Source organism: Phoxinus phoxinus (genome assembly GCF_949152265.1).
Source record: "Phoxinus phoxinus genome assembly, chromosome: 7".
In the NCBI taxonomy this organism is placed as follows: domain Eukaryota; kingdom Metazoa; phylum Chordata; class Actinopteri; order Cypriniformes; family Leuciscidae; genus Phoxinus; species Phoxinus phoxinus.
Window position 1 is genome coordinate 19,005,686 of NC_136882.1, and position 26,367 is coordinate 19,032,052.

General features: G+C 38.8%; 1 protein-coding gene across 1 annotated transcript in view; it reads left to right on the top strand.

The window, feature by feature from the left end:
* man1a2 (mannosidase, alpha, class 1A, member 2) overlaps positions 1-26,367 on the top strand; it is a 79,612-nt gene that overhangs the window by 14,145 nt on the left and 39,100 nt on the right. Inside the window, exons 3-4 of the mRNA XM_079619000.1 lie at positions 1,114-1,372; positions 15,236-15,332. Of these exons, the coding sequence (XP_079475126.1) occupies positions 1,114-1,372; positions 15,236-15,332 (356 nt within the window). The remainder of the gene's footprint in view (positions 1-1,113; positions 1,373-15,235; positions 15,333-26,367) is intronic.

Consider the following 26,367-nt stretch of genomic DNA (forward strand, 5'->3'; position numbering starts at 1 on the left):
ATCAGTGGGCAGCCATTTTTGATGCGGCACCTGGGGAGCGATTGGGGGTTAGGTGCTCAAGGTCACCTCAGTTGTGAGTATTGAGGGTGGAAGAGAGCGCTGTTCCTTCACTTCCTGATCAAACCTTCGGGTTACAAGTCTGACTCTCTAACCGTTAGTCCACGACTGCCCCTGTACACAGAGTAGTGTTGAAAATAAGTATTCATGTCTTTTTTTAAAAAGATTAAATGAAATCTTATTGACGATAAACTTTACAATTGTAAACGGGCTGTATAATACATAGAATACATTGCGTTACATGTATGACATTTATACATGTATAATCGGTCTTTGTCAGGTGACGTCACACTCGCGATACACGAAGTGCATTATGGGCGTAACCGCCATTTGTAAGGTATCGATGCTGGGGTATTCTGATGTTGGAGAATTGTGTTTTTCATTCTTTTTTCAAACTAAAACATCCTTAACATGACATTATCATCATCATCAATACAGCAAACCTATCTTTGATATTACTACTGTGTCCTTCGGTGGGAATGTAAATAAATCCTGTACACAGCCGTTTATGAAATGTCCGTGGGCTTTAAGAGATTTATAGTTTTAAAATTGTTCACTGGTATATGCGCTTATACCATAAACAAGATAGTTGACAATGTCCAAGTACGAGGATGAGGAAAACAATTCGCGATCAGCACTCCAACTCACTGCAGTTGGCTCATATATGGATCTATGTTCTGAATGGATGACAATTTCTCCAAATAACGGTACCTGCCATATTTATCGAGTGCCATATTTATCGGTACGACCTTTTCTCAGTTTTCTTTTCAGTTATTTACTTGTTTTCTCTACTATTGTAATCTCTTCAATGCTCACAGTCAGTAGCGATACCTCAAAAATGGCGGCGTGGTGACGTCACACACAACAAACCCACGTGTCTGACAAAGACCGATTACATTACCAATTTATATAATATGAAAATAATAAATTATATAATATTAATCAAATGATATAAAATGCATTTTATATAAATTAAATCTAAATGTTCCACCTCCTATATTAGTAACTTTAAACTGTGATTAAAGTAACTCCTATATATTTACTGTGCATCTGCAGGGAGGAAGAGGAGAGTCTTCGTGACAAGATCCGGGCAGATCATGAGCGGGCACTGCAGGAAGCCAAGGAAAAGCTCCGCAAATCCAAAGAGGAGCTAAAGGCTGAGATCCAAACAGAGAAGACCAAGGTAGCTGAGGACTTGAAAAAGAAAGACGGTCCCAAACCTCTGCCTCCAGTACCCATGCCCAAACTGGTAGGGGTCAACGATGGTGACCCAGGGGATCCTGACACTAAGGAAAAGAGGGACAAAATCAGAGAGGTAAGAGGAGTGAGTGTGTGTTTACATGCTTTAAAAGGTATAGTGTGTGTCCTTGCTAGTTTTAAGAATTAGGGCTGCGTGATTAAGCAAATTTTAGTTTTGATTTTGGTTTCCAATGATTATAAAAAAGCGATAATCAAGATAATGCTGACTTGATGCTATTGCTATATATTGCTATTGTGAAGTAAATTACTCGCATAATGTGTTGGTCATACTGCCCACTCATTAAATAATCTTGATTACAGCATAGACCAAATCAATTGCAATTAGGATTTGTATCATAGCCGAGCAGCCCAACTCTGAATTTGTGCAACTCCTAGTTAGATTCTCTCTTGGTCGTGCTTTGGTGAGAGATGAACAGACATCTTCTCCCTCTCAGTTAATTACTCCACATTGCTTTATAAATTGAACAGTTTTGGCCTATTTAATCTGTTGCAATTTGAATATAACTGAGGTCTCCACAGGTATAATTATCAGCTTTTGAAAATGGGTTGCAGTTTTGGATGAGAAAGTAATAGCCACTGGCTGATTTGTGCCTGACTGGAACAGACAGATTTCTACTGATGTAATGCAGATTTATATTTTCGCTCTTCCAGCTGTACCACACAATGTGTCTTACTGTGTGAGATCTGTTCCTAAATGAAGCAGATTGGAAACTGCCGGCTATTAGTGTTGTTTACTAAGGCAAGCATTACTGTTTCAATTCTCATACTCTGGGGTTTGAGATTTCTATGGACACAAATGTTATTCAGATCTAGTTGACTTTTAATATTGATCATGTTTAATGTGTTTTAGTTGGCGGTGACACTTTAGGACCTCTTACATAAAGCTTAACAGCCCGTGGGTTGCAGATGATGAGTCAGCAATGCTTGACGTAAATGCCATTATTTTCACTTTCAAATTGCTACTTGTCTTTAATGAGCTCCTAAACCTGGAAATAAATGTTTTTCTTTTGTTTCAGTACTTTGGAGACTGATCGTTTTGTCCCCACATAAGTGTGTGTTGATGGTAGTGAGGGTTATGGTCTAAGTCAGAGTTATTGGTGTCCTTAAGTGTAAAGGTGAGATGACTGCTGCTTTTCACCTGGCATTTAACCATGGGCTAACGTCTTTTGTAAATCCCAGGTTAAAGTCACTTTTAACACTTGTAGTTTTGAAAGGAACCAATGTTAACCTATGTTATGAAATGCTGCTCTGGTGTCATGCAAGATCCTATCCGCCTGCTGAATATTACCCCTTCAGGGCTCCAGACTAACACTTGAGAGCTGTAGCACCGATGCCACCAAGTTCTACAAATGGTGGCGCCACCACCAGATTTGGTAGCACTGGGGGCAATTGATCATAAAGTTAATTTAATCATAAAATTACTATTGTTTTGCATTAACAAGTGCAGTTACTAATAATGTTACATGTTTGTTTATTGGAAATGTAACAGTAAAGCACTGAGCTTGAATTGATATGCTGATAAAATTAACTTTTATTAACAGTAATGTGCAAAAAACATTTTTTTTTTATAGGGAAAAGTTCCTATAAACTTGTAGAATACTATTTTATAGTAAATAGTATTTTATTCTAATTAAATGTACCATTTGTTGTTCTGTAGTATTATTATACTGAACCGACCAACAGCTTCAGTGATTATAAAAGGAGTACTTGTTTTTTTGTTCAAAGTTTTTGTTTTTCATGAGACTTTGTGACTTCCATATATTAGTGTGTTCCATGTATTAGGGAGTTGCTACAGGGACGGGTGCTGAGCCCCGGTGCTAAATTCTGAAAGACTGCAATATCGGTAAAACGCATGTGCAGGTCACTTTACGTCCTGAACAAGTGCACACCCGAGTCCGTGTTGCATTCACGTGAACCGCGGTCTGGTTTGGGAGCAACCGAACTCAGACCACCTCCTCCAGGTAGTCTCGGGTTCGGTACCCCAGTGCGCGCACCCGGGTCCGAATGACAGCATTCACATTAGCGATTTTTCATGCGAACTGTGCCCCGTTCCGAAATAAACTGCCAGTGTGAAAGTAGTCTGAATTTCCCTCTCATATTCAAAACACTATCTATAGATATGTGGAATACTTGCTTCCAGCGGTATGTTATTCCTTGATAACAACCGGTAAAACCTGATAACACTGGCTCATCCAGGTAACTGAAATCAGAGCTATACGCTTGCTATGAAAGTGTTTATTTCGTAGAAGTTTTGCGTTTGGTGAGCAAATAAAATATTAAAACTCAAATCAATATTTTGTGTACAATTATTTAATTGTCATTCGGGTATGGTGGACTCGCTCTCTTGTTTCATTCAAACGCAGCTGCTGCATTTTGCAACAATTTTTTTTTACATTGTAATGGATAAGACAACAAACAGGTAAGATTTTAAAACTGTTTCATCTTAAACCTGTATCTCTTAATCCCTATAATTATGGTGAAATGGCGTGTAATAAGTGGTATGACTGTACCGTATCCCTTAAATGTCTGTCTAGTTTTAACTTACCCGCTTGCTAGCAACTGCTTTCTTCATGGAAGCTTAGTTTAAAGACCGTATTATGACATAATTAAATAACTGTACTGTACACAACTGTACATTGACCTAATTTATACTGTACATGATGTTAACACGTTAGCTTTACCTCACACATACACACTAAATGGTTACAATGTAACCTGATTCATATGTGCGCAAACCAGTCTTAGCTGTTGTCTTTCAGCCTGGTTTTACACAAACTAACTACAAATCTGCCCAGTCTGAGCTGTTTTAGCATGTGTTTGTGATTCACTGAACTGCTTTTGAATTAGCACAGTGCTAGCTTTGATTAGCCGGACGAAGGGACTGGAGCTCACTGGAAAAGATGCTCCCACAATGCCTCACTCTCTCCATTGCTACAATAGCACACCTCTCTTGCTTCGCCTGATTAAATGAAAGCGCCACATTTATCTTTCTTGTGTGGATTAGCTGCAATATTTCCAAAGCTCAGAGGAGAAAGATAAGAAGCATAAGAAGTTAGCTCTGTACATTGTTAATGGTGCCTGTCAGGGTTTGTTGTTTGCTTGTGTGCGTGTGTGTGCGTGCGTGCGTGTGTGTGTGTGTGTTAAATGAGTTTATAATATAGATCCTGATAATGTAGCTTGAATCCCAGATCTGTTTCACCCTCAGCTAAAAAAATTACAATGTGCAAAAACAGTCTCCCACTTAGCTATCACACTTTTTTTGTAGCGAAACAACTGCGTATCTATACAGGAAATCAATTGTTGAGTTATTATTATACTTTAATGTTTGTAAATAAAAATAAATAATCAAGAATGTGATATTAAGAATTATTACAAACTTAGGCTAATTATCATCATGAAATCAAATTACATCTAAATTTATATATATTAATTAGACCTTAGATGGGCGCCTAAACAACCACGTAAAGAATTTAGTCAAATTTTCTGAATAGAAAGTTATGATTGTGTGCCTGAAGCCCAATAGAATAAAAGCTTTCATAAAAGCCTGTATTGCAAAAGTGTCTGTGTGTAATATATAAATCCATCACCAATAATCATTATAAGTTGATTTTTGTTGCAGACACAGGAGCTCTCACGTCTTTGTTAGTTTTAAACATTTTTAATATTTTATATAATAATTTATTAGATATAACTGTTAAACTAAGTAGGCTAAACGGTATATGAAGAAGTTTAATAGTGTTTTCCTTTCTTTTATAAGCAATAGAAAAGGAAACATTATAATACAACCTCATACTGCGAAAAATGCATTTATAACATAAATCCCTGTTGGTTTTATTTTTCACTTTTATTCAGTTTTTTTACAATTTCTGGTAACACTTTATTTTGATGGTCCCTTTCTAGTAACTTTCTACTATCTATAAGTAACTTTGCAACTACATGCCAACTAACTCTCATTAGAGTATTAGTAGTACACTGTCTGCTAACTCTTTATTTTGATGGTCCTCCAACAAACATTCTACTGGCTATAAGTAACCTTGTACATTTCAACTTATTCTAACCCTACCAGCCTACTAATACTCTACTAACACTCTAATGAGAGTTAGTAGACATGTAGGTGCAACTTAACTTGGTCAACAGAATGTGTTAAAGGGACCATAAAAATAAAGTGTAAAATACAGCATCAGGAAGTTGAAAATGAAGTATAAATATGTTTATTTTACAGTTTTTTTTTTCATATTCATTAATTTTCTAATTGATTTACTTTAGTACCTTCCCTCAAAGTTCAGCTCCAACCCTGATCAAACACAGCCGAACCAGCTAATTAAGATCGTCAGGAGCACTTGATATGTACAGACAGGTGTGTTTGATGGTTGGATCTTTCTGCGGGTAGGTAGATAGGTTTAGTATATTATGTAAAATAAATACAATTTCATGTGTTATTTACCTCACTTATTTACTGAAACACTTCTCGCATGTAAGCCTCTGCTTACATAGGCTGTGTGAATACCTGTTTATATAGGTGGAGAAAGAAATACGTGCTGCTTTTACTTGTGGTGTGAAATCGACTCTCCTTCACTCTGGCTCTCTCTGTGTCTCACTTGTTCTCTTTGTATGTATTTGAGTCTTCAAAGAATGCCTGTTTTGTTCAATCTTCTGGATTTTAAATGGATTTATCATCCCAGAGCAGTGCTTTTTATAATCTTTTCATAAACTCTTCTCCACACACTTGCAGAAGTCTCATTTTGACAATTCTCTGAATGTAATTACTTATAATACTCCCTCTACATTAACTCGGTGATAAGCTTACAGTCATATTGATTTGTCTAAGGGGCCCTCAACACAAGCTCCTCAGTTCCTTCCTCCACAGCACTATACTCCACAGCCTTAACGTGTGTGTGTGTGTGTGTGTGTGTGTGTGTACAAGTGTGTTTTTGCTTATTTCTATTGCTTGTTCTGATGGTGGTTCGCAGGGCTTGAAGCAAACAGTGAGTCGCTGACATGCTTCCTCCTGACGTTTAGTTTGATTAACTATTTGATCTTTATGGACGACTACAGAATTAAAATTTTTGGGTGAACTATATACTGAGATGTCCTCACTTTTTAGAAACAAAATAGAACATTTAATTAGAGGGAATTATGTATAGTTTACTCCCCCTCATGTCATTCCAAACCTGTATGACTTTTTTTATGTATTAAGATTATTTTTTTATTCCCCCCTCTCAAAGGAAGTCAATGGGCACGAACAAATGTTTACTTTTTTGTATCAACATGAGGGCAAATGATGACAGAATTTAGAACTATCCTAGATAAAGTACATTTATTTTATGAGTTCTTTGGCTTTGCTGGTCAAGGGGAACAGGATCTGGAGTTTATGTGTGAACTGAACTTGAACTCTCATTACCCACATGAACTCCACCTTGTAATATGTCAGAGCTCGTCTACTAGCCGCCAGGCCAATTATCTGACGCATGTTGCTGTGAGAATCTGGAGCTCTGTGCTGCTCTTTTTCTGTTAGTATTGTTGGCAGTGTGAGCATTTACACTGCAGGGTACTGAGACCCGAAGAGCATCAGAGGGCAGGTTCATGACTGTGCATATGCCCTGAAGATGAGATGAGGAGAAGGTGAGACTGTACGCCGCAGTCAAGGTCACTGAGGGAATTAATTGGGCCTGTATTTGAAAGCGTTCAGTAAGTGAAATCATCAAACACAGTACAAGAGGATACAACTTGACACTGTACAGTACTTGTTATATTTTATCATATTGTTATGTTGTCATCAAAGGATTTTGGGTGATTGGAAGACATGGTTACACAAAGGATGCATCCTTCAAGGTAAACTGAAATAAGAATGTGAAAGAAGGCTTTTAGTCAGACTTTTGCATTGTTACAGAAATTTCTGTTTCAAATGAATGCTGTTCTTTGGATCTTTCTTTTCACAAAAAGTTCTACAAAAAGCACAAAAATGATTGTATTATATTAAGCAGCACAACGGTTTTCAACATTGATAATGAAAAGACCAAAGCATCAAATCAGCATATTACCGTAGATTGATTTCTGAAGGATCATGTGACGCTGAAAACTATGGCTACTGAAAATTCAGCTTTGACGTCACATTAAAATTAAATTCAAATAGAAAACTGTTATTTTGAATTCAAATTATTTTTCTCAATATTACTGTTTTCATTGTTTTTATCATCAAGGGGTTATGCGAATTTGGAGAAGTCTGGTATAAAGGATGCTTTGCACCAGTTTGTATTCGTAATTGTCAATTGAGGAAGCAGTTAGAGCATGTGGCAGAGACCAGGGATAGTTTTAGACTATTTTTAGGGGGGCTTCTCAGCCCCCCTAAAACTATAATCACCTATCTTAAAGATCTTGCCATTATTGCTTCAAGAAAGTTTGTGTTTTTAGGTCTTATCAGTTTAAGCCATTCATGTGCAGGAAGCCATGAAACTAACTTCTTTTTGTGCACGTACACAGAAAGCCACCTGTCAGTACACACAAAATTGTCAAAATGACTGTTTTGCAGAGTATCCATGTAAACACAGTCTGTTATGTCTTAAAGGGGTGGTTCAGGATTTTGGACATCAGACCTGATTTTCAAGTTAGCCTGGTTGTTATTCATCAGTGGAGACAGTTTTCAAAAAAATTCATCCAGTCCAGTCAACGGTATATGCTAGCCTGTCATTAAAAACAGTTTTACCCACTCCACAGTACACCAAAATCAACTAAATTATAACGCCAGACTATTGATGTAAATGTCTATTGAGAGAATAATGTTAGAAATCGAAGTACTCTTGCATCTCAATGATCGCATTACATTTACAGGAACTAGTTTCTCAGCAGCGGCGGAATTTTACTTTGGTCCGGTTAGTAGTACTGCGCCGAAAAGTAAACACAGAACAGAAACGCACTACAGTCGGGACGTCTAGCTAGCTAGTAGTAGCCTTGAACAACGATATTGAAAAACATTCGATTGTAAACTAAGGAATTGGCAACATGGTGATTCGTTGTGCATTTCGAAATTGTAAAAATAAACCAAATAGATGCTCAAATAGACCATGGTCACCAAAAAGTTTCCACAAATTTCTATTGAGAGATTTCTATTGAGAGATCCAGAAAGGAACCAACTGTGGCTTCTTGCTGCTGGCTTGGACAACGAGACACCGGCAGAGACTCTACTAAAGTTGTGAATTGTAGTGATCATTTTAGACCAGAGGACTTTGAAAACCCCCATAATCGAAACGTTCGTAAGTCACTGACAAGGAATGCAGTTCCAGCCGTCTTTCCAGATGCACCAACAAAACGTAAGAAAATATCAGATGAAATGACAATTTTCTGTTAGTCAAACAGTAACCTGAACTGTACTGCAGAAAGACTGATATATCATTATATAATTTGTAAAGTTTTTGTATTGACTTTGTACCAATTCAAGTACTGGTCGGGTGCTTTTGACTTACTATAGTATATTAATATAGTGGTGCAAATTTACAAAGAGGCACCACTTAGGCAATGGTCTCTTGCTACACATTCTCACTGAGGGCTGATGATCAAATCCTTCATCCTCCAAACCCCCTGAAGATCAAATCCTAGAACCGCCCCTGGCAGAGATCATGGGAGCGGATCCTTCTAAACTCCTGGGCCTTTCTGCTGGTGTTCTGCTCTTAGTTTGAGCCCAGTAATCATCTGTCTAACACAACATCAGAGGCCACATTAAACGAGAAATCGCCTGACTTCAGAACATCAATGTATTTTATTCCCATAACACCTGTGGCTTTGATCCAGCTCTTCTTAAGGATGTTTAAATGATGCTTAAGCACATTCTTGTGATGTTTAAAGGCCGTCTCCAAAACAAAAGAACTGTCCTGTGTCAGAATGCTCTTCAGAAAATAAATTTAAGACTTTAAACTGTATTACGCCTAGTATTGTATACGCCTAGTATTGTATACGCCTAGTATTGTATACGCCTAGTATTGTATACGCCTAGTATTGCGTCTTCACATTTACTGCAGTAGGATTCTGTCTGTCCGGTTGGACCGGTTATAGTGCCGTAACTTCAACCTGCAGCTCTGTGGCAAAATAGGTGGAGTCCAAATCAATCACAGGGACTCAGGCATTCACCGGAGGCAACTGGTAATTCCAGCTCTGCTGCCTGATACTTTCAGAGCGGCTGTTCTTTTTTGACCTCGCTGCAGAATCTTCACAGTTGCTCGTCTCTGTTGGTTTGCTGTAGAGCAAAGAGTGATCTATGAATGAATTGCATGTGCCTGGTGGGGGTTAATGCTAATTAATGCAGCTCCCCCTAGAGGAAAAGTTGGAGGGCATTTGTGTGCGTGTGTGTGTGTGTGTGTGTGCACGCACGCTCTACTGGTTCTGAATGCTATATTTTTCTAAGCCCGCAGTAATTCGCTGACCTGGTGAAATTTCACTGTCCTCATCAGTGATTATTAGATTTTTCATTAGGAACAATACACTCGGTTGTGACTCCTATGCATTTTCTTTTAGAACAGTCGTTCCCAACATTTTGTCCTTGAAGCCACCGTCCTTAATCTAAAACTAATTCCCATAAACCCTTCCCATAACTAATGCCATACCCATATTTCACTACATGATTTTTATGACCAAATGAATTTTCGATAATATTACGATATCCATAGAAATGTTGAAAAAAATTAATACTATTGGTCAAATTTATCTTTAGATTTATTTTGTGAAATGAATTGCCCTCAAAATACGATTTTAGGGAGTCAAGAGAGTTTTAATCATAACTTGTACAAAAGCATAAAAAATAACTTATTGTTGATTGGCACTTCCTGCAGACTGGGGTGTCTTTTTATGGAATCCAAAACACTCCCACATTAGCGAGTAGCCTACATTTTATTTTGACAATTTTATTTTTGGGTGAACTGTCCCTTTAAGACTGTTTAGTCAACTGAACATTCAGGCAGTTCACTAAAGAGTCAGTTTTCTAAATGCATAGTTTGCACATTCGTAGACTGCACTAATAGCACAAATGTGATTAGTGGCCTCATCCTGAAACGACTGATTCTCACACTCGCCTCTTTCTACCGAATGTTTGCCTGCCTTGTCTCTGCTTTTCTTTTTTCCTGCTTTTCTTTTTTCCTCCTTTTGTTCAAATTTTTCTGACTTTGTTTGGAAGCCTATTGTAGTCTCTCTCCACCATTTGCTCCATCATTGGCATTGTCTTTGCTTTAGGAATCCTTCCAGACAGTGTGATGTGCTCTAAAAGGATCTCCCTCTCACGCTTCAATCCCAGCGTGCAGTGGAAAAACCATCAGCATACCCCTTGTAACATGCCCAAGTGCTTTTGTTGCTCCCTGGCAATCATGCACTCCAAAATAAAAGGCCAATGATAATGAGAAGGAAAATCATATTAGAGCGACTGAAAGCAGCAAACGGCTTCAAGAAAGGTGACTGTGCCCTCGGGAAAGAGGGTGATGCATTGTAACCACTTACAGTTTTTGAGAACATTCAATCTAATTTGTCTTACACTCTGACTTTCATGGAGTCTGAAGGCAGTGCTTGATGGACATAACCAATCCAACTGCAGAGCTGATATGAGCACTGATCACTGTTCAAACAAGTGTGCTGGCAGCCGGATGGTAATTGAAATGCACAATAGGCCGGCCCCATCACTCAAGCAGTTGAGCAGAAAGCGCCGACAAGGCTCATCTATCGCTCTCTTTGTTCTCTCTACAGTGTGCTGTGTTCGATTGATGGGAGGGTGGAGATGATCGTATCTGTCTGCACTGGAATTGATATGAACACGACTGCCGATCCATAGGGACCGATCCAGTAAATCAATTAGTCGCTTTGTGCAGATGCACCGAATACTGAATTTACAGAGTAAACTACAGAACCACTTGATGCATACAGATAGCTTTTAGAACACAACATCAGGAAATGGCAATGCACAAGGCCCATAGACGAGAGAGTCCCATAGAGTGAAAGTGGGGTTTGAACGGTGCTGTGAAATGAGCTTGGTGTTGTCCCATGAGGCCTACAAAGAGGTGTTTTTTTCTGTTTACTGAGTGTTGACCACGGCACAGACATGAAACTGAAACTGCCGCTCATTTAGGACTTTAATTAAGACTAAACGCGCTTTCAAGCGCAGTGATACAGCGCAGCCTTCATTTACAGGAACCTAATTTTTCAGAAACCTGTCTTCAGCGCTGCATGTGAGACACCGAATGAACATGCAATCCATGGAGGAATGCTGTGGAGTAGTGAATGAAAGGTCATAATGCCTTTCTAAAATTTAAATAACTGAAACGCTGTCGTTTTATATGACACTACTTATTTGTTTCTCTCTCATTCTCTCTTGTCCCGACCCTTTCTATTGTGTATTTGTTATTTCCTTTGAGGGTGAAGCCACCAAAAATAATTGTCTTCTTTCGGCTTCTCCGATTAGGGGTCAGCACAGCGGATCATCCGTCTCCATTTTGCTCTGTCCTCTGCATCTACACCCAACCACCCGCATGTCCTCCATCACCACAGCCATTAACCAGCCATTAACCGGCTCAATCCTAGACACTCTACTCCCAACTTACTCCACATCCCTCCTCTGCACATGCCCTAACCATCACTCTCTCACTTTTGTCTCCATACTGTCCTTCCTTGTGCTGTTCCTCTTATATGCTCATCTCTAATCCTGTCCATCCTTGTCACTCCCAACGAAAATCGCAGCATCTTTGAGCTTCCTCCTGTCTTTTTGTCAGTGTCACTGCCTCCAACCCATACAACATAGCTGGCCTCACTTCAGTCTTGTGAACTTTCCCTTTCACACTTATAGGTACCCTTCTTTCACAAATCACTCCCGACTCTCTTTTCCACCCACTCCTCCCTTCCTGCACACTCTTTTTCACTTCTCTACTGCACTCTGTTACTTTGGACAAATGACCACAAGTATTTAAACTCATCCACCTTCAACGGACAAAAAAATAATTGAATATATTGTAATACATTTTTTTTTTTTTGGATAGTGCTGCTTGGTCTTTTGTTTTCATATGTGAAAACGCAAGATTTTTTTCTTTAATCTTAATTTACACAAATTATATGGTTATCTTCTACATTTTTTTATTATTATTTTCAAAAACATGTTGAAGTAATAGTTCACTCAAAAACTGTATTATTTACAATACTCATTCAAAACCCTCGTTTCCCCCCCCAGTGAACCACAAAAGGAGACCTTTTTTTTTAAAGAATATTGACAGCTGTGTTCCATCTAAAAGTTAGCAGCCACATTCGTTAAGCTCCAAAAATGAGACCCCCCAAAAATTGGTCCATGAATATTTTGTATGCTTTGTCTTCTGAAGTTATACTGTACCTAATTTACTCAAGAACTGTGACATCAGATTAAGTCATTGTTCAAGTGCATTGAACCCGGGAACCGGATCAGTGAATGAATGTTTCTTTTGGGCTTTTTTTTTTTTACTTTTGAGCTGTAATATGGACTTCTTTTATTATTCTTAATGGTGATTTGTTCTATGGAAAAGAGCGGTCTGCAGATTCTTCACAAAATTATTTCACAAAATAAACCGCAGCAAATTTTGATTGAGATGAAGGTAATTAATGACTGAATGCTCATTTTCGCAGAATTCTCACACAAAAATCAGAGAAATATAATCCCCAGCCACTTGTGATGGTCTCACCTTTATCTCTCATGCGGTTGCGTCCCTGTAGACACATCTTCATGGGGTAGTTAAAAGCCTGGGCTTAATTTAACCGCCAGTTTAAGTTTTCTTCGTGTCGGATAGGATCTGCTCTCAACGCTCCACAAGGCCTCCACTTAGTCAAAACAACTGTTAATTGACAGGCAGAACGACCCTGAACAGCCCTTGAATAAAACATGAGAGGGAGGTTGGAAGTTATGCATGATCAAGTGGGAATTTAGAGGAAGGGGAAAGAGAGATATGTAAACTCATAGCTCTCCATCTCCTTACAGTTTGTATCTTAGGCTTCTTGCCGATCTTGGGCTTTAATTTGTCTACATTAAAGGGGGTTTAACAATCAGTCTAATCAGCCACCAGCCTTTGGTTGGTTGGAAACCTAGAGGAAAGACTGCATTGTGGTAATTCATAATCTGTTGTGCGCACAGCGTGACATGGAAAGATTGAAAGCAGAGAACAAAATGAAATTATTGACTTCTTTTCATTGCCTTGGCTCCCTCCTGGGTTTCTGCTTTTTAGGCTGAGAACCGCGAAGAAAAATCATGGCTTGTGCTCGGGATGGCTGCCTACAACAACACTTGACAGTCAGACGAACTCCAGAGGGCGTCTACTGCATCTATGAGCTGCCTATGCTGCATTTTAAGGCATGCTCTCCTATGCTAAGGCCATTTTAAACAGTAGGCAACAATATACCTTGTTGACCAAATTCAACCCAATATTTGTGTGCTATTTTTATACTTGGATTATGGAGTTATTAGCATAGCAACATGCTAAAGTCAAACTCTTTTGGAATGAATTGTCACATTACTTTCCTATGCGTTTCACGCTATTCATAGGACAATTGAATGAAAATTGAAAAAAATTCAAGATTTAAGATGCTGCTTAAAATAATAAAAAATTTTGATGCATATCGCATTTCTATGAATCTGATATATTTGTTTTAAATATACACCCTAAACCTAATAAACGAGTGGCAAAACATCAGACACATTTGAAAAATCATTCCTTTCAAAGGGACAATGGCAAATGCTTCCTTGTAGTAACAACAACTTCTAACCCTGCTGAAATGTATACACTTTGAGTGTAAGTGTACAAGTGTGTATAGTACATTATTTGGGATGCGACTTTTTTAGTGCAAGAAATGTTTTCTTATATGAACGGCCAAATGTATTCTTCAGTTTTGACCTGAAAACTTGGCATATAGGTACAGCCGAACACAGGCTTTCAAAGTATACTCCATTCGGTAGAGTGCACGAACACACGCACACTACTAAGTTATATCTTTGTCTTGTTTTAGTGCTATTTCTCTCCAGAAAGTTATGACAAATTTAAATGAGTATAAAGACAATTTTTATCAGAATTGTTAGAATCTCTTAATTTCCTTCATGCAAGTGCTCATACTCATTATGAAATTTACTCTTAGACATACCCTAGGATGCATGTAAAAACCAAAGTATAATTTGGGCTTCAGGAGGCAAAGTTCTATATAGGCTACTGCAAGCTGTAGACATGATTGCAGCTCTAGCTTTTGGAGCAGAACTATAATTTAATTTGTTTGCCTTTCACGCACCTTATCATCCTTGTCACTAGTGTTCTGCTTTTTGGAGGAAGTATTCCTCCAAGTGGTAATGTTTGAAGACATGTCTAAATGTGGAGTGGCTCGGAGCTGAATCTCAGCCAGCCGTTTAATGGATGTGAGCGAGAGCTCCGAGAGAGCACGCCTAGAGCCTCAGCTGAGACAAAGACACGCTTAGAGACGCAGACACACACTGTGTCCATTCATCTTTCCCCAGTAGGAGGAAAAAAAAGAAAAACACACATGCATAGAGTGAAGATACATTGACAGGGTGCTGCTGGCCAGTGACCTGAAAGGGGAATGACAACACGGCGGTCACGGTCACAGCGGGGGCTTCTGGGTAACAGGACATCTCTGATGCAATGCTTCATCTTCTACATCAAAGGCCTTTGTGCATCCCTGTATTATTCTACCCTGTTAAAACGTGTCGTTCGTTATCAGACCAAACAGCTTTTTTGGCTTTCATGTTACTACATTTTGCATTGAACAATGCAGTTGTTTCCTTCCGACATTTTTAAAAGGTTTACGAGTCATGAAGCCAGGCGGCTGTAGATGAATCAATCAGATGGATGTGGGTTCTGTAATGCAAATATCCACCATGCTTTTTTGTGTTTGTGGGTAAGGCTAACGTCTCATCATTTCTGTGTCCTAGATGATGAAACATGCGTGGGACAGCTACAGGCAATATGGCTGGGGCCACAACGAGCTCAAACCCCTCGCCAAGAAAGGACATTCCACCAATATCTTCGGTAAGTAAGGATGCATGTTGGAGTCTCATTTACATGTAAATGACTGCTCTTGCGGGATGATTTGGTTCATTGTGGTAAGGACAGACACACACACAATTCCATCTACATCCACTTTTGTGTGCCGTCTATAACTCACACCCTCAAAGATAAGACGTGCTTGCACAGATTGCCTTCCCTAATCATTTCTCTGTGTTTATAACTGGCTCTGAGCTCCCGAGCTATAGAAGATTCAACTAGTGGGACTGAATCGGATCTGTGTGTGTACATGTGAGCATGCCTGAACAAAGATCATGAAAACACTATTCATTCGGTTTGCTTCTCTGTTGCTGATGTAACCATGGCTGTGTTTGCAGGAAAAAAACAATAGTATAAAATAAATAGTTGTGACACTGTATCCTGATGGGATGAGCTGCATTGAAAGACCTGTGACTGCACATTCTTAATACGCCAAGTTGTGATGTTGCTGATAGGACCTATAGTCATTTATTAACTTTTGTATTTTTTATAAATGTAAATTTAATTAAATGTATGTATTAATAAATAAATAAATATCATGTTTATATATAATGAAAAATGTATTAATACCATTACTTAAATGTTTTGTCAATGCCATTTAATATTGTCTTATTTAGCCGTGGAAATCGACCCCAGTCTTTCTCTGAAACTTGCCAAGATTTTGGATGAGGTTTTATTTGTTCTTTCTCTGAGAGACCAATGAGACTCATATGAAGCAGTGCTGTGTTTTAAACAAAATAAGAGGGAGCTTTTGAAGAAGAACAAAGATTTGAGGTGGAGAGAGAGGGTGGAAGAACAAGGGAGCGCCTCATGCTGCAGTGCGGTGTGCTGAAGCGTCTTTCACACTTCACTTTCATATTTAATAAGTCTATCTGTTTTTATCCTCACATGTGGAATGAACTCCTCAGCCGGGCATGTATTGATCAACGTACTTGGGTGTATTTTGGAGAGAGACTGATGGAACACTTTCGGATGACTTTGCTCTTCCTTTCCAGAAGTTTCTCTCTCAGAATCCCTGTTGAAACTCGTTCTCCATCCTCCCATCTTTTGGCAGAACACGGTGTGCTTCGTTTAATCTGAAGTACTGTCTTCAAGAGACAGACTGTTTATATAAGTTGTGTGGCTCTGCCATTGGTTTAGCCAATGTTGCTGTGTCTGCCTGGTCGGGATCTTTTGATTACTTTATCCCATCTTAATAATAATAATAATAATTCGTTACATTTATATAGAGCTTTATCTGAGACCTCAAAGCGCTTTACATAGAAGGAGGGAATCTCCTCAACCACCACCAATGTGCAGCATCCACTTGGATGATGCGACGGCGGCCATATTGCGCCAGAACGCCCACCACACACCAGCTTACTGGTGGAGAGGAGACAGTGATGAAGCCAATCAGTATATGAGGATGATTAGGAGGCCATGATAGACAGAGGCCAAGGGGCAAATTTGGCCAGGATGCCGGGGTTACACCCCTACTCTTTTTCGAAGGACATCCTGGGATTTTTAATGACCACAGAGAGTCAGGACCTCGGTTTAACGTCTCATCCGAAGGACGGCACTCTTTTGGCAGTATAGTGTCCCCGTCACTACACTGGGGCATTAGGACCCACACAGACCACAGGGTGAGCGCCCCCTGCTGGCCTCACTAACACCTCTAACAGCAGCAACCTGGTTTTCCCAGGAGGTCTCCCATCCAGGTACTAACCAGGCTCAGCCCCGCTTAGCTTCAGTGGGCAACCAGTCTTGGGCTACAGGGTGATATGGCTGCTGATCTTAATTTAATGGTGTTGGTTCATATACTCAGATGAAACTCAAATGAGGAGGATTTTTATTTAGTTTGTTTGTGGCTAGCTTCAAATAGAAAAGTGTGTGTGTGCATGTTATAAATAATTGACGACAGCCCGTTAAATTTATTCGAAAAATAGTGCACAATAGTGCACACCTGAAGTGGTAATGCAACCACATCGTGAAGCATGCATTATTTTTTGGATAATTAAATGGCCCGGATTCATTTATTCCGCTTTTGCTATAGTTACAACTCAACTTTGTTCAGATGTTTTATTTCAATACATTTGTCAGGTTTTTGTCCTTAAAACAGTCTTGTGCATATAACTAATTTCTTACTCATCCCAAGCCTCCATTGCCAATTACAAAATATATGCCATTGGTATGCAGACCAATGCAGTTATTATAGTGAGCGAAAGAGGAAACCAATGTTAACCAATCAGAATCAAGCATTTAACAGCCCCATTAGTTTATTTATATATTATATACAGTGCATAATATACTTAATATTATATTTAAATATAAAAAGGCTATAGACGTAGTTTAGGCTGCTTTTTGAGTTCAGACAAGCTGACATTTTCTTTTTCTTTTTTTTTTTTTGGGCTAGCCTGAAACAGAAAAGCTGCCTAAACTATATATAGAGACATTATTAATGAGTGAGCTGATGCTGCTGACAGTTTCATAATGTCACATTCTGTTGACTGAATTTAAACTGCCCACCCCTCATCTACAATGTTTGCAGATGTATTTTATCAATCTGACAGCATAAGGGTTGAATTTGGATGGATCATTCAATAACTAAATAACTGGTTAGTGGAGCGAGTTATATCTAGATTTTTTTCTTAGTAGTTTAGCTGTAATATTTTAAGCGGTGGTGCTTTTAGAAAATCGGATGACGCAGCATGCTAAAACCCAGCCTTTCAATGGTCTTGATGCTTTTGTCCACTAAAAATGTTCCGAGCTAGCTAAAATGCTCTGCAACAGGTTGTGTTTTTAAACCCCTCTCCTTTAAAATACTGCTGCTACTCTGTCAAAGCACTGCTTTTATAACACATCCAGCACCTTCAACAATACATGTCAAAACAATTACTGTTGGATTAAATTATTGTTGGACTTAATGGACTTCAACAGCCATATCACCGTGTAGCCCAAGACTGGTTGCCCACTGAAGCGAAGCAGGTTTTGACCCTGGTCAGTACCTGGATGGGAGACCTCCTGGGAAATCTAGGTTGCTGCTGGAAGAGGTGTTAGTGAGGCCAGTAGGGGGTGCTCACCCTGTGGTCTGTGTGGGTCCTAATACCCCAGTGTAGTGATGGGGTCATAACAATCCCAAAATTGGCCTCTGTTCATGATGGCCTCCTAATCATCCCCATATATACTGATTGGCTTAATCACTCCTCTCCACCAATAAGCTGGTGTGTGGTGGGCATTCTGGTGCAATATGGCTGCCGTCACATCATCCAGGCGGATGCTGCATATTGGTGGTGGTTGAGGAGATTCCCCCCTTCCATATGTAAAGCACTTTGAGTACCCAGAAAAGTGCTGTATAACTGTAACAATCGCTGTGTTAATCGCTGTGAGCAGCGTTCCTATTATTATGCATAATCTGCAAGTCTTTTGTGAGGATTATGAATAAAAGGTTATAGTTTTTATCCAATTTGTTCAGTATCTGTCAGTTCATTTATCGCTAATATACCTGTCCGACCTGTGCTTGGTGGACAGACATGACTTAAAATATTTTCTTTTATTATAGTTATTCCTTTTAAAGGGATAGTTCACCCAACTCATTTACTCACCTTCATGTTGTTCTTCATTTTGAAGAACTGTTTCTGGTTTTGGTTGTATGGACAATACAGTTAAAGGTCAGAGGGATCCAAAACAACAACATTGGACCCCATTGACTTTCTTTTGTATGGATTAGAAGAAAGAAATGAATGCAGGTTTGGAATGACATGAGGGTGAGTAAATGATGACCAGAGAGAGCATTTTTGGGTGATCTATACCTTTAAAGGTGCCATGTGTAATTGTCTGGCAAAAAAAATCAAGTCATACTCCACATTCCATACCAAATGGGGGCAGTATACCTCACATATCAAAATATGTGATGTAGGATATGGTATTTTATAAATCACACACTATAAATATGATAAAGAAGCAGAAACAGATAGTTGCAGTAAAGTAAGATATTTTAATAAGTTGAAGAAACAATAATGATTTGTGACACACACACACGATTTGCGCATTGCCATCATGTGTGTATTACAGGTAACGTTATTACATTGCTTCCTGATATCATGTGCGCAAACACAAATAACTATTTATATATATATATACTACAGGGCCGTTGAATGCTTGTATCTGATAACCGTGAAGCTCTTGTAATTATTACTTTACCCAACCTCTCCATGTCGAGTGATGCAGTAAACATCAGACAGCGCACGTGAACCGATCATCTCTACTATAGTAAAAAAAACACGAACACTGTTGAAAGATATACAGTAGGCTACAAATGACCTGTTCGCGCCACAAATTGTTCTCCGTCCTTAGCGACCGAGTCATTGAATGCGAAACAGCGGCTGCTGTCGTCAGCGAGCAGCACTCTTCAGACAACGAGGGCGCGCGCGCCGTGTTGATACCTCCGTTTCAGTTTCTCCAACCCGCGCAGTGCGGCGGTCAGAACACGGAGACCATTCTGCCCCTAGCTATGCGTGCGAAAGCATGGGGAGCGATCCCGGGCGTGTCAGAATGGGTGCTGAACGTTGTAAAACAGGGCTATGCGCTGCAGTTCGCTCGCCGTCCCCCGCGCTTTCGAGCTCGGACCGTGACGAGCGGTCCTTTTCTTATTTGATTTGATTTGTGCTTCAGAGCGCGGTGGTTGTAGGGGTCTCTTGCCAAAGGCTTCAGCCATCCTTCCGCTCTCTTCCCTGAATTGAAATGAAGTAGTGGGCTGTACTTTCCACACGATAGACATCAGGTTCAAGTACGCCCACAAGCCGTGCGAGTTATTCGTGTCGTGTATTGCAGGTTGGCTGGTGGTTATGTGCCCCGCATACCGCCTCCCATGGCCGAAACTGGTATTACGACACCTGTCGGGCCGTGGCTAGTAATGCTAATGCTAATTAAGGTTGATATCTCTGCAGCACTATAACTTGACATTTTTTTAATGACATCATTGCCCTTATTTCTTCTCATTCTTTTGATGCGTGTAGCTCATTTTTTGGATATTTTTACCTCAATTTTTACACATGGCACCTTTAAAGACAGTCTAGTCACAAGTGAAATACTTGTTTGCACAATTGACATAACCGTAGGGCTTTTTTGTTTAAAACTTGTTTAAGAATACGGTTCGTTTGTGATTCCACTCTAGGTCTTTGGCCTCTTGATTGTACATCTGATGTGTTGGTCAAAAGGACTCTGACCATTCCAGTGGCTTACTGTTGCGGTAGGACAGGGACTCGCCCATATCGATCCACTGATAGACATCCATTGATTTTCTTTTTTTTTGTGTGTGTGTGTAAAAACATTTGACCCATAAAAGCTGAGACTCTGCTGCTTGAAGGCACTCTCTGGACAGATCGCTGATGGTATGCACTTTGATCTGTAAACAAACACCCTGTTTGCAGGGAATATTCTCAGTCCGGACCCCAGGGTCAGATTGTGTAACCCACCTGCCACCGTTACGCATGCGATAACACAATTCTATAAATAACCACACGTCAACGTGTGCTCACACGGCGGAGCGAGTGCCTGCTGTTCGGTTTCAGATGTATTACGATTTAAAGTGGTCATATATTAAATTTTTTCCTATATTAATTTTTTTATATTGTTGTCTGAGGTCAACTTATGACGTTCGCTTGGTTTTTACATTCAAAAACATCAAAATTAATAAGTAATAGGCTATTTTCTACCTTGGTTTTGAGCCTAGCTCCTGAAACGCTCTGTTTTTATGGGCGTGCCGCATTGAAGACTTGGAAGTAAACGCCCACAGCTATGATTGAATAACAGTTTTGCATATTATAATGAGTTTCATGTAATGTGCGAATCGTTGGGGGGCTAAACAGGCAGTGTTGAAGTAGGCGTTGATCGTCTTCTGCGGAGGCGGTGTTTGATACCCTTTGACGTCATAGATCCCCACTTTGAAAAACCTGTCGTTCGCTGTGCCTGGTGTCAATAAAAGCTTTTATTGGACTAACAAGGAAGTTTTCAGTTTTGAAACTTACAGGATATTCTTATAGTATGATGACCTTATGTCAAAAGTAAAAATTGTATTTCTCTGTTCATCAATCCTTTAATGTTTAATATGGAGTTGATTTACACTACCATTCAAAACTTTGTAGTCTCTAAAAAAAGATTTTTTTATGTACTTGACAACAATGTTTTAAATCTCTTATGCTGGTATTTGATAAAAAAAACAGTAATGTTGTGAAATAATTTAAATTAAATTGAAATCGAGTAATAATAATTATAATAATAAAATAACAATTACAATTAAAATAGAGGTGTGCGATATTACGATTTTAGATGGTGAAATATTAAAATGTCTCCATGATCTGCCTTTGAAGAGAGATCGAGAGATTGTGCTACAGTGTACATTTCTGTCAGGGGCAGTTCTGGTGCCGCCGTCCCAACATAATGTGCAATGCAACGTACATTCACATCACACATTTAAAACCCAGCAGTGATTTTTGGGTGTACAGTATACCAGTAGATGCGTCACACTTATGTGCCATTGTAGTTCTTTGTCATCATCAAAGTTTAGTATTTTCACGTGTTTTAAAGCCTCACTCGCATGCTGTTCTGACATGGGCTTTATGAAAATAGTTTTAATCTTAAAATAATCTTTTCTATTGTCAGAGCTGAAATTTCAGCATCATTGCTCCAGTCTTCAGTCAGTGTCACATGATCCTTCAGAAATCATTGTAATATACTGATTTGCTGCTCAAGAAACATTTATTATCTTAAACTGATGCATTTTCAAGATTCTATGATGAATATAAAGTTCAAAAGAACAACATTTATTTGAAAATGGAAATCTTTTGTAACATTGTCTTAATCGTCAATTTAATGAATCCTAGCTGAATTAAAGTTTATATTTAAAAAAATATATTATTATTAACTTATGTATTTTGGTTATTTTGACCCAGCTTGTTGGGATTCATACATTAACCCATTTGTTGGGTTATTTTTTTTAAACCGTGCTGGGTCACGCAACATAATATTGAAAGCTATTCATTTTAAATAATAATGCACTATACAATCTGTGTGTGTATATATATATACATATGCTGTATATGCATATGCTAGGACAAGGACAGTTCATATAAAATAGTTTTTATTCAATGACTATTCATTCTTTGATATAAAATACTCAAAACATTTAGAAAGGGTAGTGGCTGGAGCAGCCTTTGAGAGTCCGTGGAAAGAATACTGGCATAATCAGGCTTTATTTCTATTCCAGTTTATTCAATGACAATATTGTTAATACTTATGTTTGCAAAGTTACGTAAAAAACAACTTTACCTTATGTCATCTCGTCTGTCAGACATGTACGTTTTATTTAATTTTTTTAACCCATCAAACGAATAGTGCGACCACAGCCCAGACGCTAGCGCACTATCAAAGAGTGCATTGTAGTCAACAGAGCGTGGTGTGCACTGAATGTGCATTGCACCTTTGTTACATGAGATGACAGCGATGTCGCGTTGTGTGTCAGGCCTATTCGTGCCATTCGTTTGGTGGGAGGTGAAACTTCCATATGGTGCCTGCTATGTCATTCGCCCTGCGTGTAGATCAGGTGTATTTTGCGTTTGTAGAAGGCTAGCGTTCCAAGCAGACATTAGCTGCGACGTACATGTAAACAAATGTTATAATGTGCGACTGCATACATTTTTCTTTTTCTACAGTAATAATCTGATAGAAAACAAAACCTTAATTTCATTCAGGAAATTGTTTTTTTCTCAGAACAGAACACAAAACCTCTGTTGACAAATTGATCCAGTTTTAACTGGTTTGCGAAGACCCACCATTTGGTTACATTGACCCAGTGTATTGTCAGTAAAATTGACATAGCGGAGTTACACAAAAGCTACCTAGCTACCCAGAACCTGGGTAAAAAATTTTTTTTTTAAATAACCCAATTAAATGACCCGATAGGCTGAATCCATCATTTAGGATAAATAACCCAGCATTTTTTTTATTGTAGTTAAACCGTTAAAAGGTTTTTAGCAGACGTGGATGTTTTTTTTTCTTTGTGTTTTCATTTCTTTCCACCATGATATGGCCGAATGAACTCATTAAGCTTAGCCTCAGTATGAACCCACTTTGAGCAGGAAGTCTTATCCTGATGTGTGAAGAGAGAGAGAGCGGGAAGGCTGATTCTAGACAGTTTTCGTCTGGGCACAGCCCTCCAGACCCGCAGCTGGAGACGGGCCATTGTGTTCTCCGTCATCCCGACGTCCAGTGTTGTTGCCATAGTAACGGCAGGGCTAGCTGAGGTCAGAATGCGTATGCTGGCTGATAAGAGGCAGAGCATCCAGACTACTTAGTCTTTAATCAGCGCTCTGGTTGATCAATACCCACCAGCCTGCAGCTAATCAGCTGAGGACACTTGCTTTGAGTCTGGTGCTCGGACCATTGTCCATAACTGGGTTGTTTTTGTCCCTCGTATCTGTTCCCAGGAATAAAAGAACACAATCCATGAAGAGCCGTGTTATAAAATATAAAATGAGGGCTCAGCGGTTCTCTCTGACTGGTTGAAAGGGATGGGGCTTAAAGAGAGAGTACACCCAAAAATGAATATTTTGTCATTTACTCACCCTAATGTTGAATCCAAACTGGGGCTGGGCGATATATTGCATGACATTGTTAGACGCATCTTGTCAGTAAAGCCGGTTCCTTGATTAGTAGTTAATCACCATCACCTGCTTTCAGATGTAGTGGCATTTACTACACAGAGCCGCAGTTAACTGACAAGCTGAGCCATATCGCATTAATTATCGCGGACGCTTATGTGACGAGATGCGCCTAACAATGTCATGCGGTATATCGCCCAGCCCTAATCCAAACCTGTATGAGTTTTTATTCTGTTGAACATAAAATGTTGGTAATCCAACAGTTGACTGTAGCCTTTGACTTCTGCAGTTGGAAAAAAAATACAATGGATGAACAATTTTAATTTTTGGGTTAACTATCCCTTTAAGCCATGTTCACACTTACGGTGATTTTGGTCGCTAGCAGGCGTTTCAGCCAATAGATGCTCTAATGTTAGAGGTGGGCTGCATAACTGGTCATGGTGTTTGAAAATCCGATCACAAGCCAGATGTTTCATAAAAATAAAAATAAAGTGTGTGTGTGTGTGTATATGTATATATATATATATATATATAGATTTATATATATATTGACAAGCAATCAGGTTTCTTGCTTCTAAAATTGATAATTTTGCATGGTAAAACATTTGCAGGATTTCACAGAACCTTTTCTGATTCTTGTAGCCCAAAATAATTGAATTTGCTTCAGCTTTTTGTTTTGCAGGGATGATAATCCACCAAAAATCCTTGTACTTAGTGTCCCCATCCACTTTTTCAGCAGCTTTGGTTCCAAAAGTATTTTTCCCATAGGGATTTAAAAAGTCTTTGTTTTTAAGTTATAGCCTAAGCCATGAACCTAACTAACCAGCGTGACTCACAACATTACAATCTTTGATTTGAATTAAAAAAAAAAAAAAAAAAGACAAAGTTGTACTTAATGACTTACAGTCCCAAGAGGCACTGAACGACATAATAAAAATAAAAATGGAGAAATATGAACACATTCATGTTGATATGTAAAAAATATATATATGCATATATATTTGGAAGTCTGTGAGCATAAGGAGATTGGCATGTAATTTACAGTGCTTAATGAGAGTGGGCACGATTTGCTTTTTTTTGCAATTCTCAGAATGGTGGAGATTTTATTGCAGAACCTTGAGAAATCATGTAGTTTTCCACATCTATTTAAAAAAATAGCTGAATGAATGGAGTCTGATGGCTTCAACAAAAACAACACAAACAACCTTTTAGCTCACAGTAAGTTATTCACTGTCATTTGTGTTAGTAAAATAAATACAATTGTACTCTTATCAAATATTGTGGTACATAATAATTGAATACGCAGTAAACAAAGCTTTTCTCAGCCATTAACATGAACTAAGGGCACTTATATTGCTATTAGAGTTTTGATAATGTTGTTGACTTATCAAAAACAGTGAATTGGACAATTAATTTCCATGACAATTACAGCTATTTATAATTGTAAGGTGCTATTTGGGAAGTGAAAATATTGCTGATTAAATATTTTAGAGCTGAGCATTACTTAAATGTATTCACTATAACAATAATAAAGGCAGGGAAATTACAACTTTTGTATTAAATGATATTTCCAGGATTTCAACTACCTTTTGAGCACCGTATCATACACACGCACAAGGTAAAAATATGAAAAATTAATATTTTTGTAAAATAAATTGTGTAAACTGGATAAAATTGTAATCATATTCAGTAGGGATGCACGATATATCTGCCACCATATCGGTATTGGCCAATATGTTAATTTTTTATGGTATCGTTATCGGCCCAATAAGAAAATTTGGCCAATATATTAAAGCCGCTAAATAATGAGAACATTATTATTGTGTGCTTGGGACATGGCTTTTAATGGTGAGACTTTTGTTTTTGTAATCAGGCTCTCAAAAATGTAGATTTATCGGCCAATATATTGGTTATCTGCATTCACATATAAATAATTATCGATATTGGCCAAAATGTTCATATCGGTGCATCCCCAATTTTCAGGTTGTGGAGGATCGGACAATGAAAATGAAAGAGAGGGGAGGGAAACCGCTGTCTAAGGGAGTCGTGTCAAGACAAGGGATTGTAATGAGCGAGGATTGCCTCAGTCGGCTGGCTCTTTTGACTTTTCAATTCATTTTTGGGATTTATGACCTCATTTGCTTAATTCCCATCAGCCACCAGCCTCGCCGAAATCTCCAATTATACATGCATCTCGGTACTGCCCAACGAATTGCGTTCCCTAGGTGGTTAATATTTTCTTAATGATGCGTGTGATTTTCTGTTTGACTGTGGAGAGCATGGGGAAGTATACACAGCTTCTCAGCATGTGAGTTTAGTGCTCGTGGCGTGTGCGTGTATGAGTTTTGTCTAGAGACCCGTCAGTACATGACCCACTGTGTTGG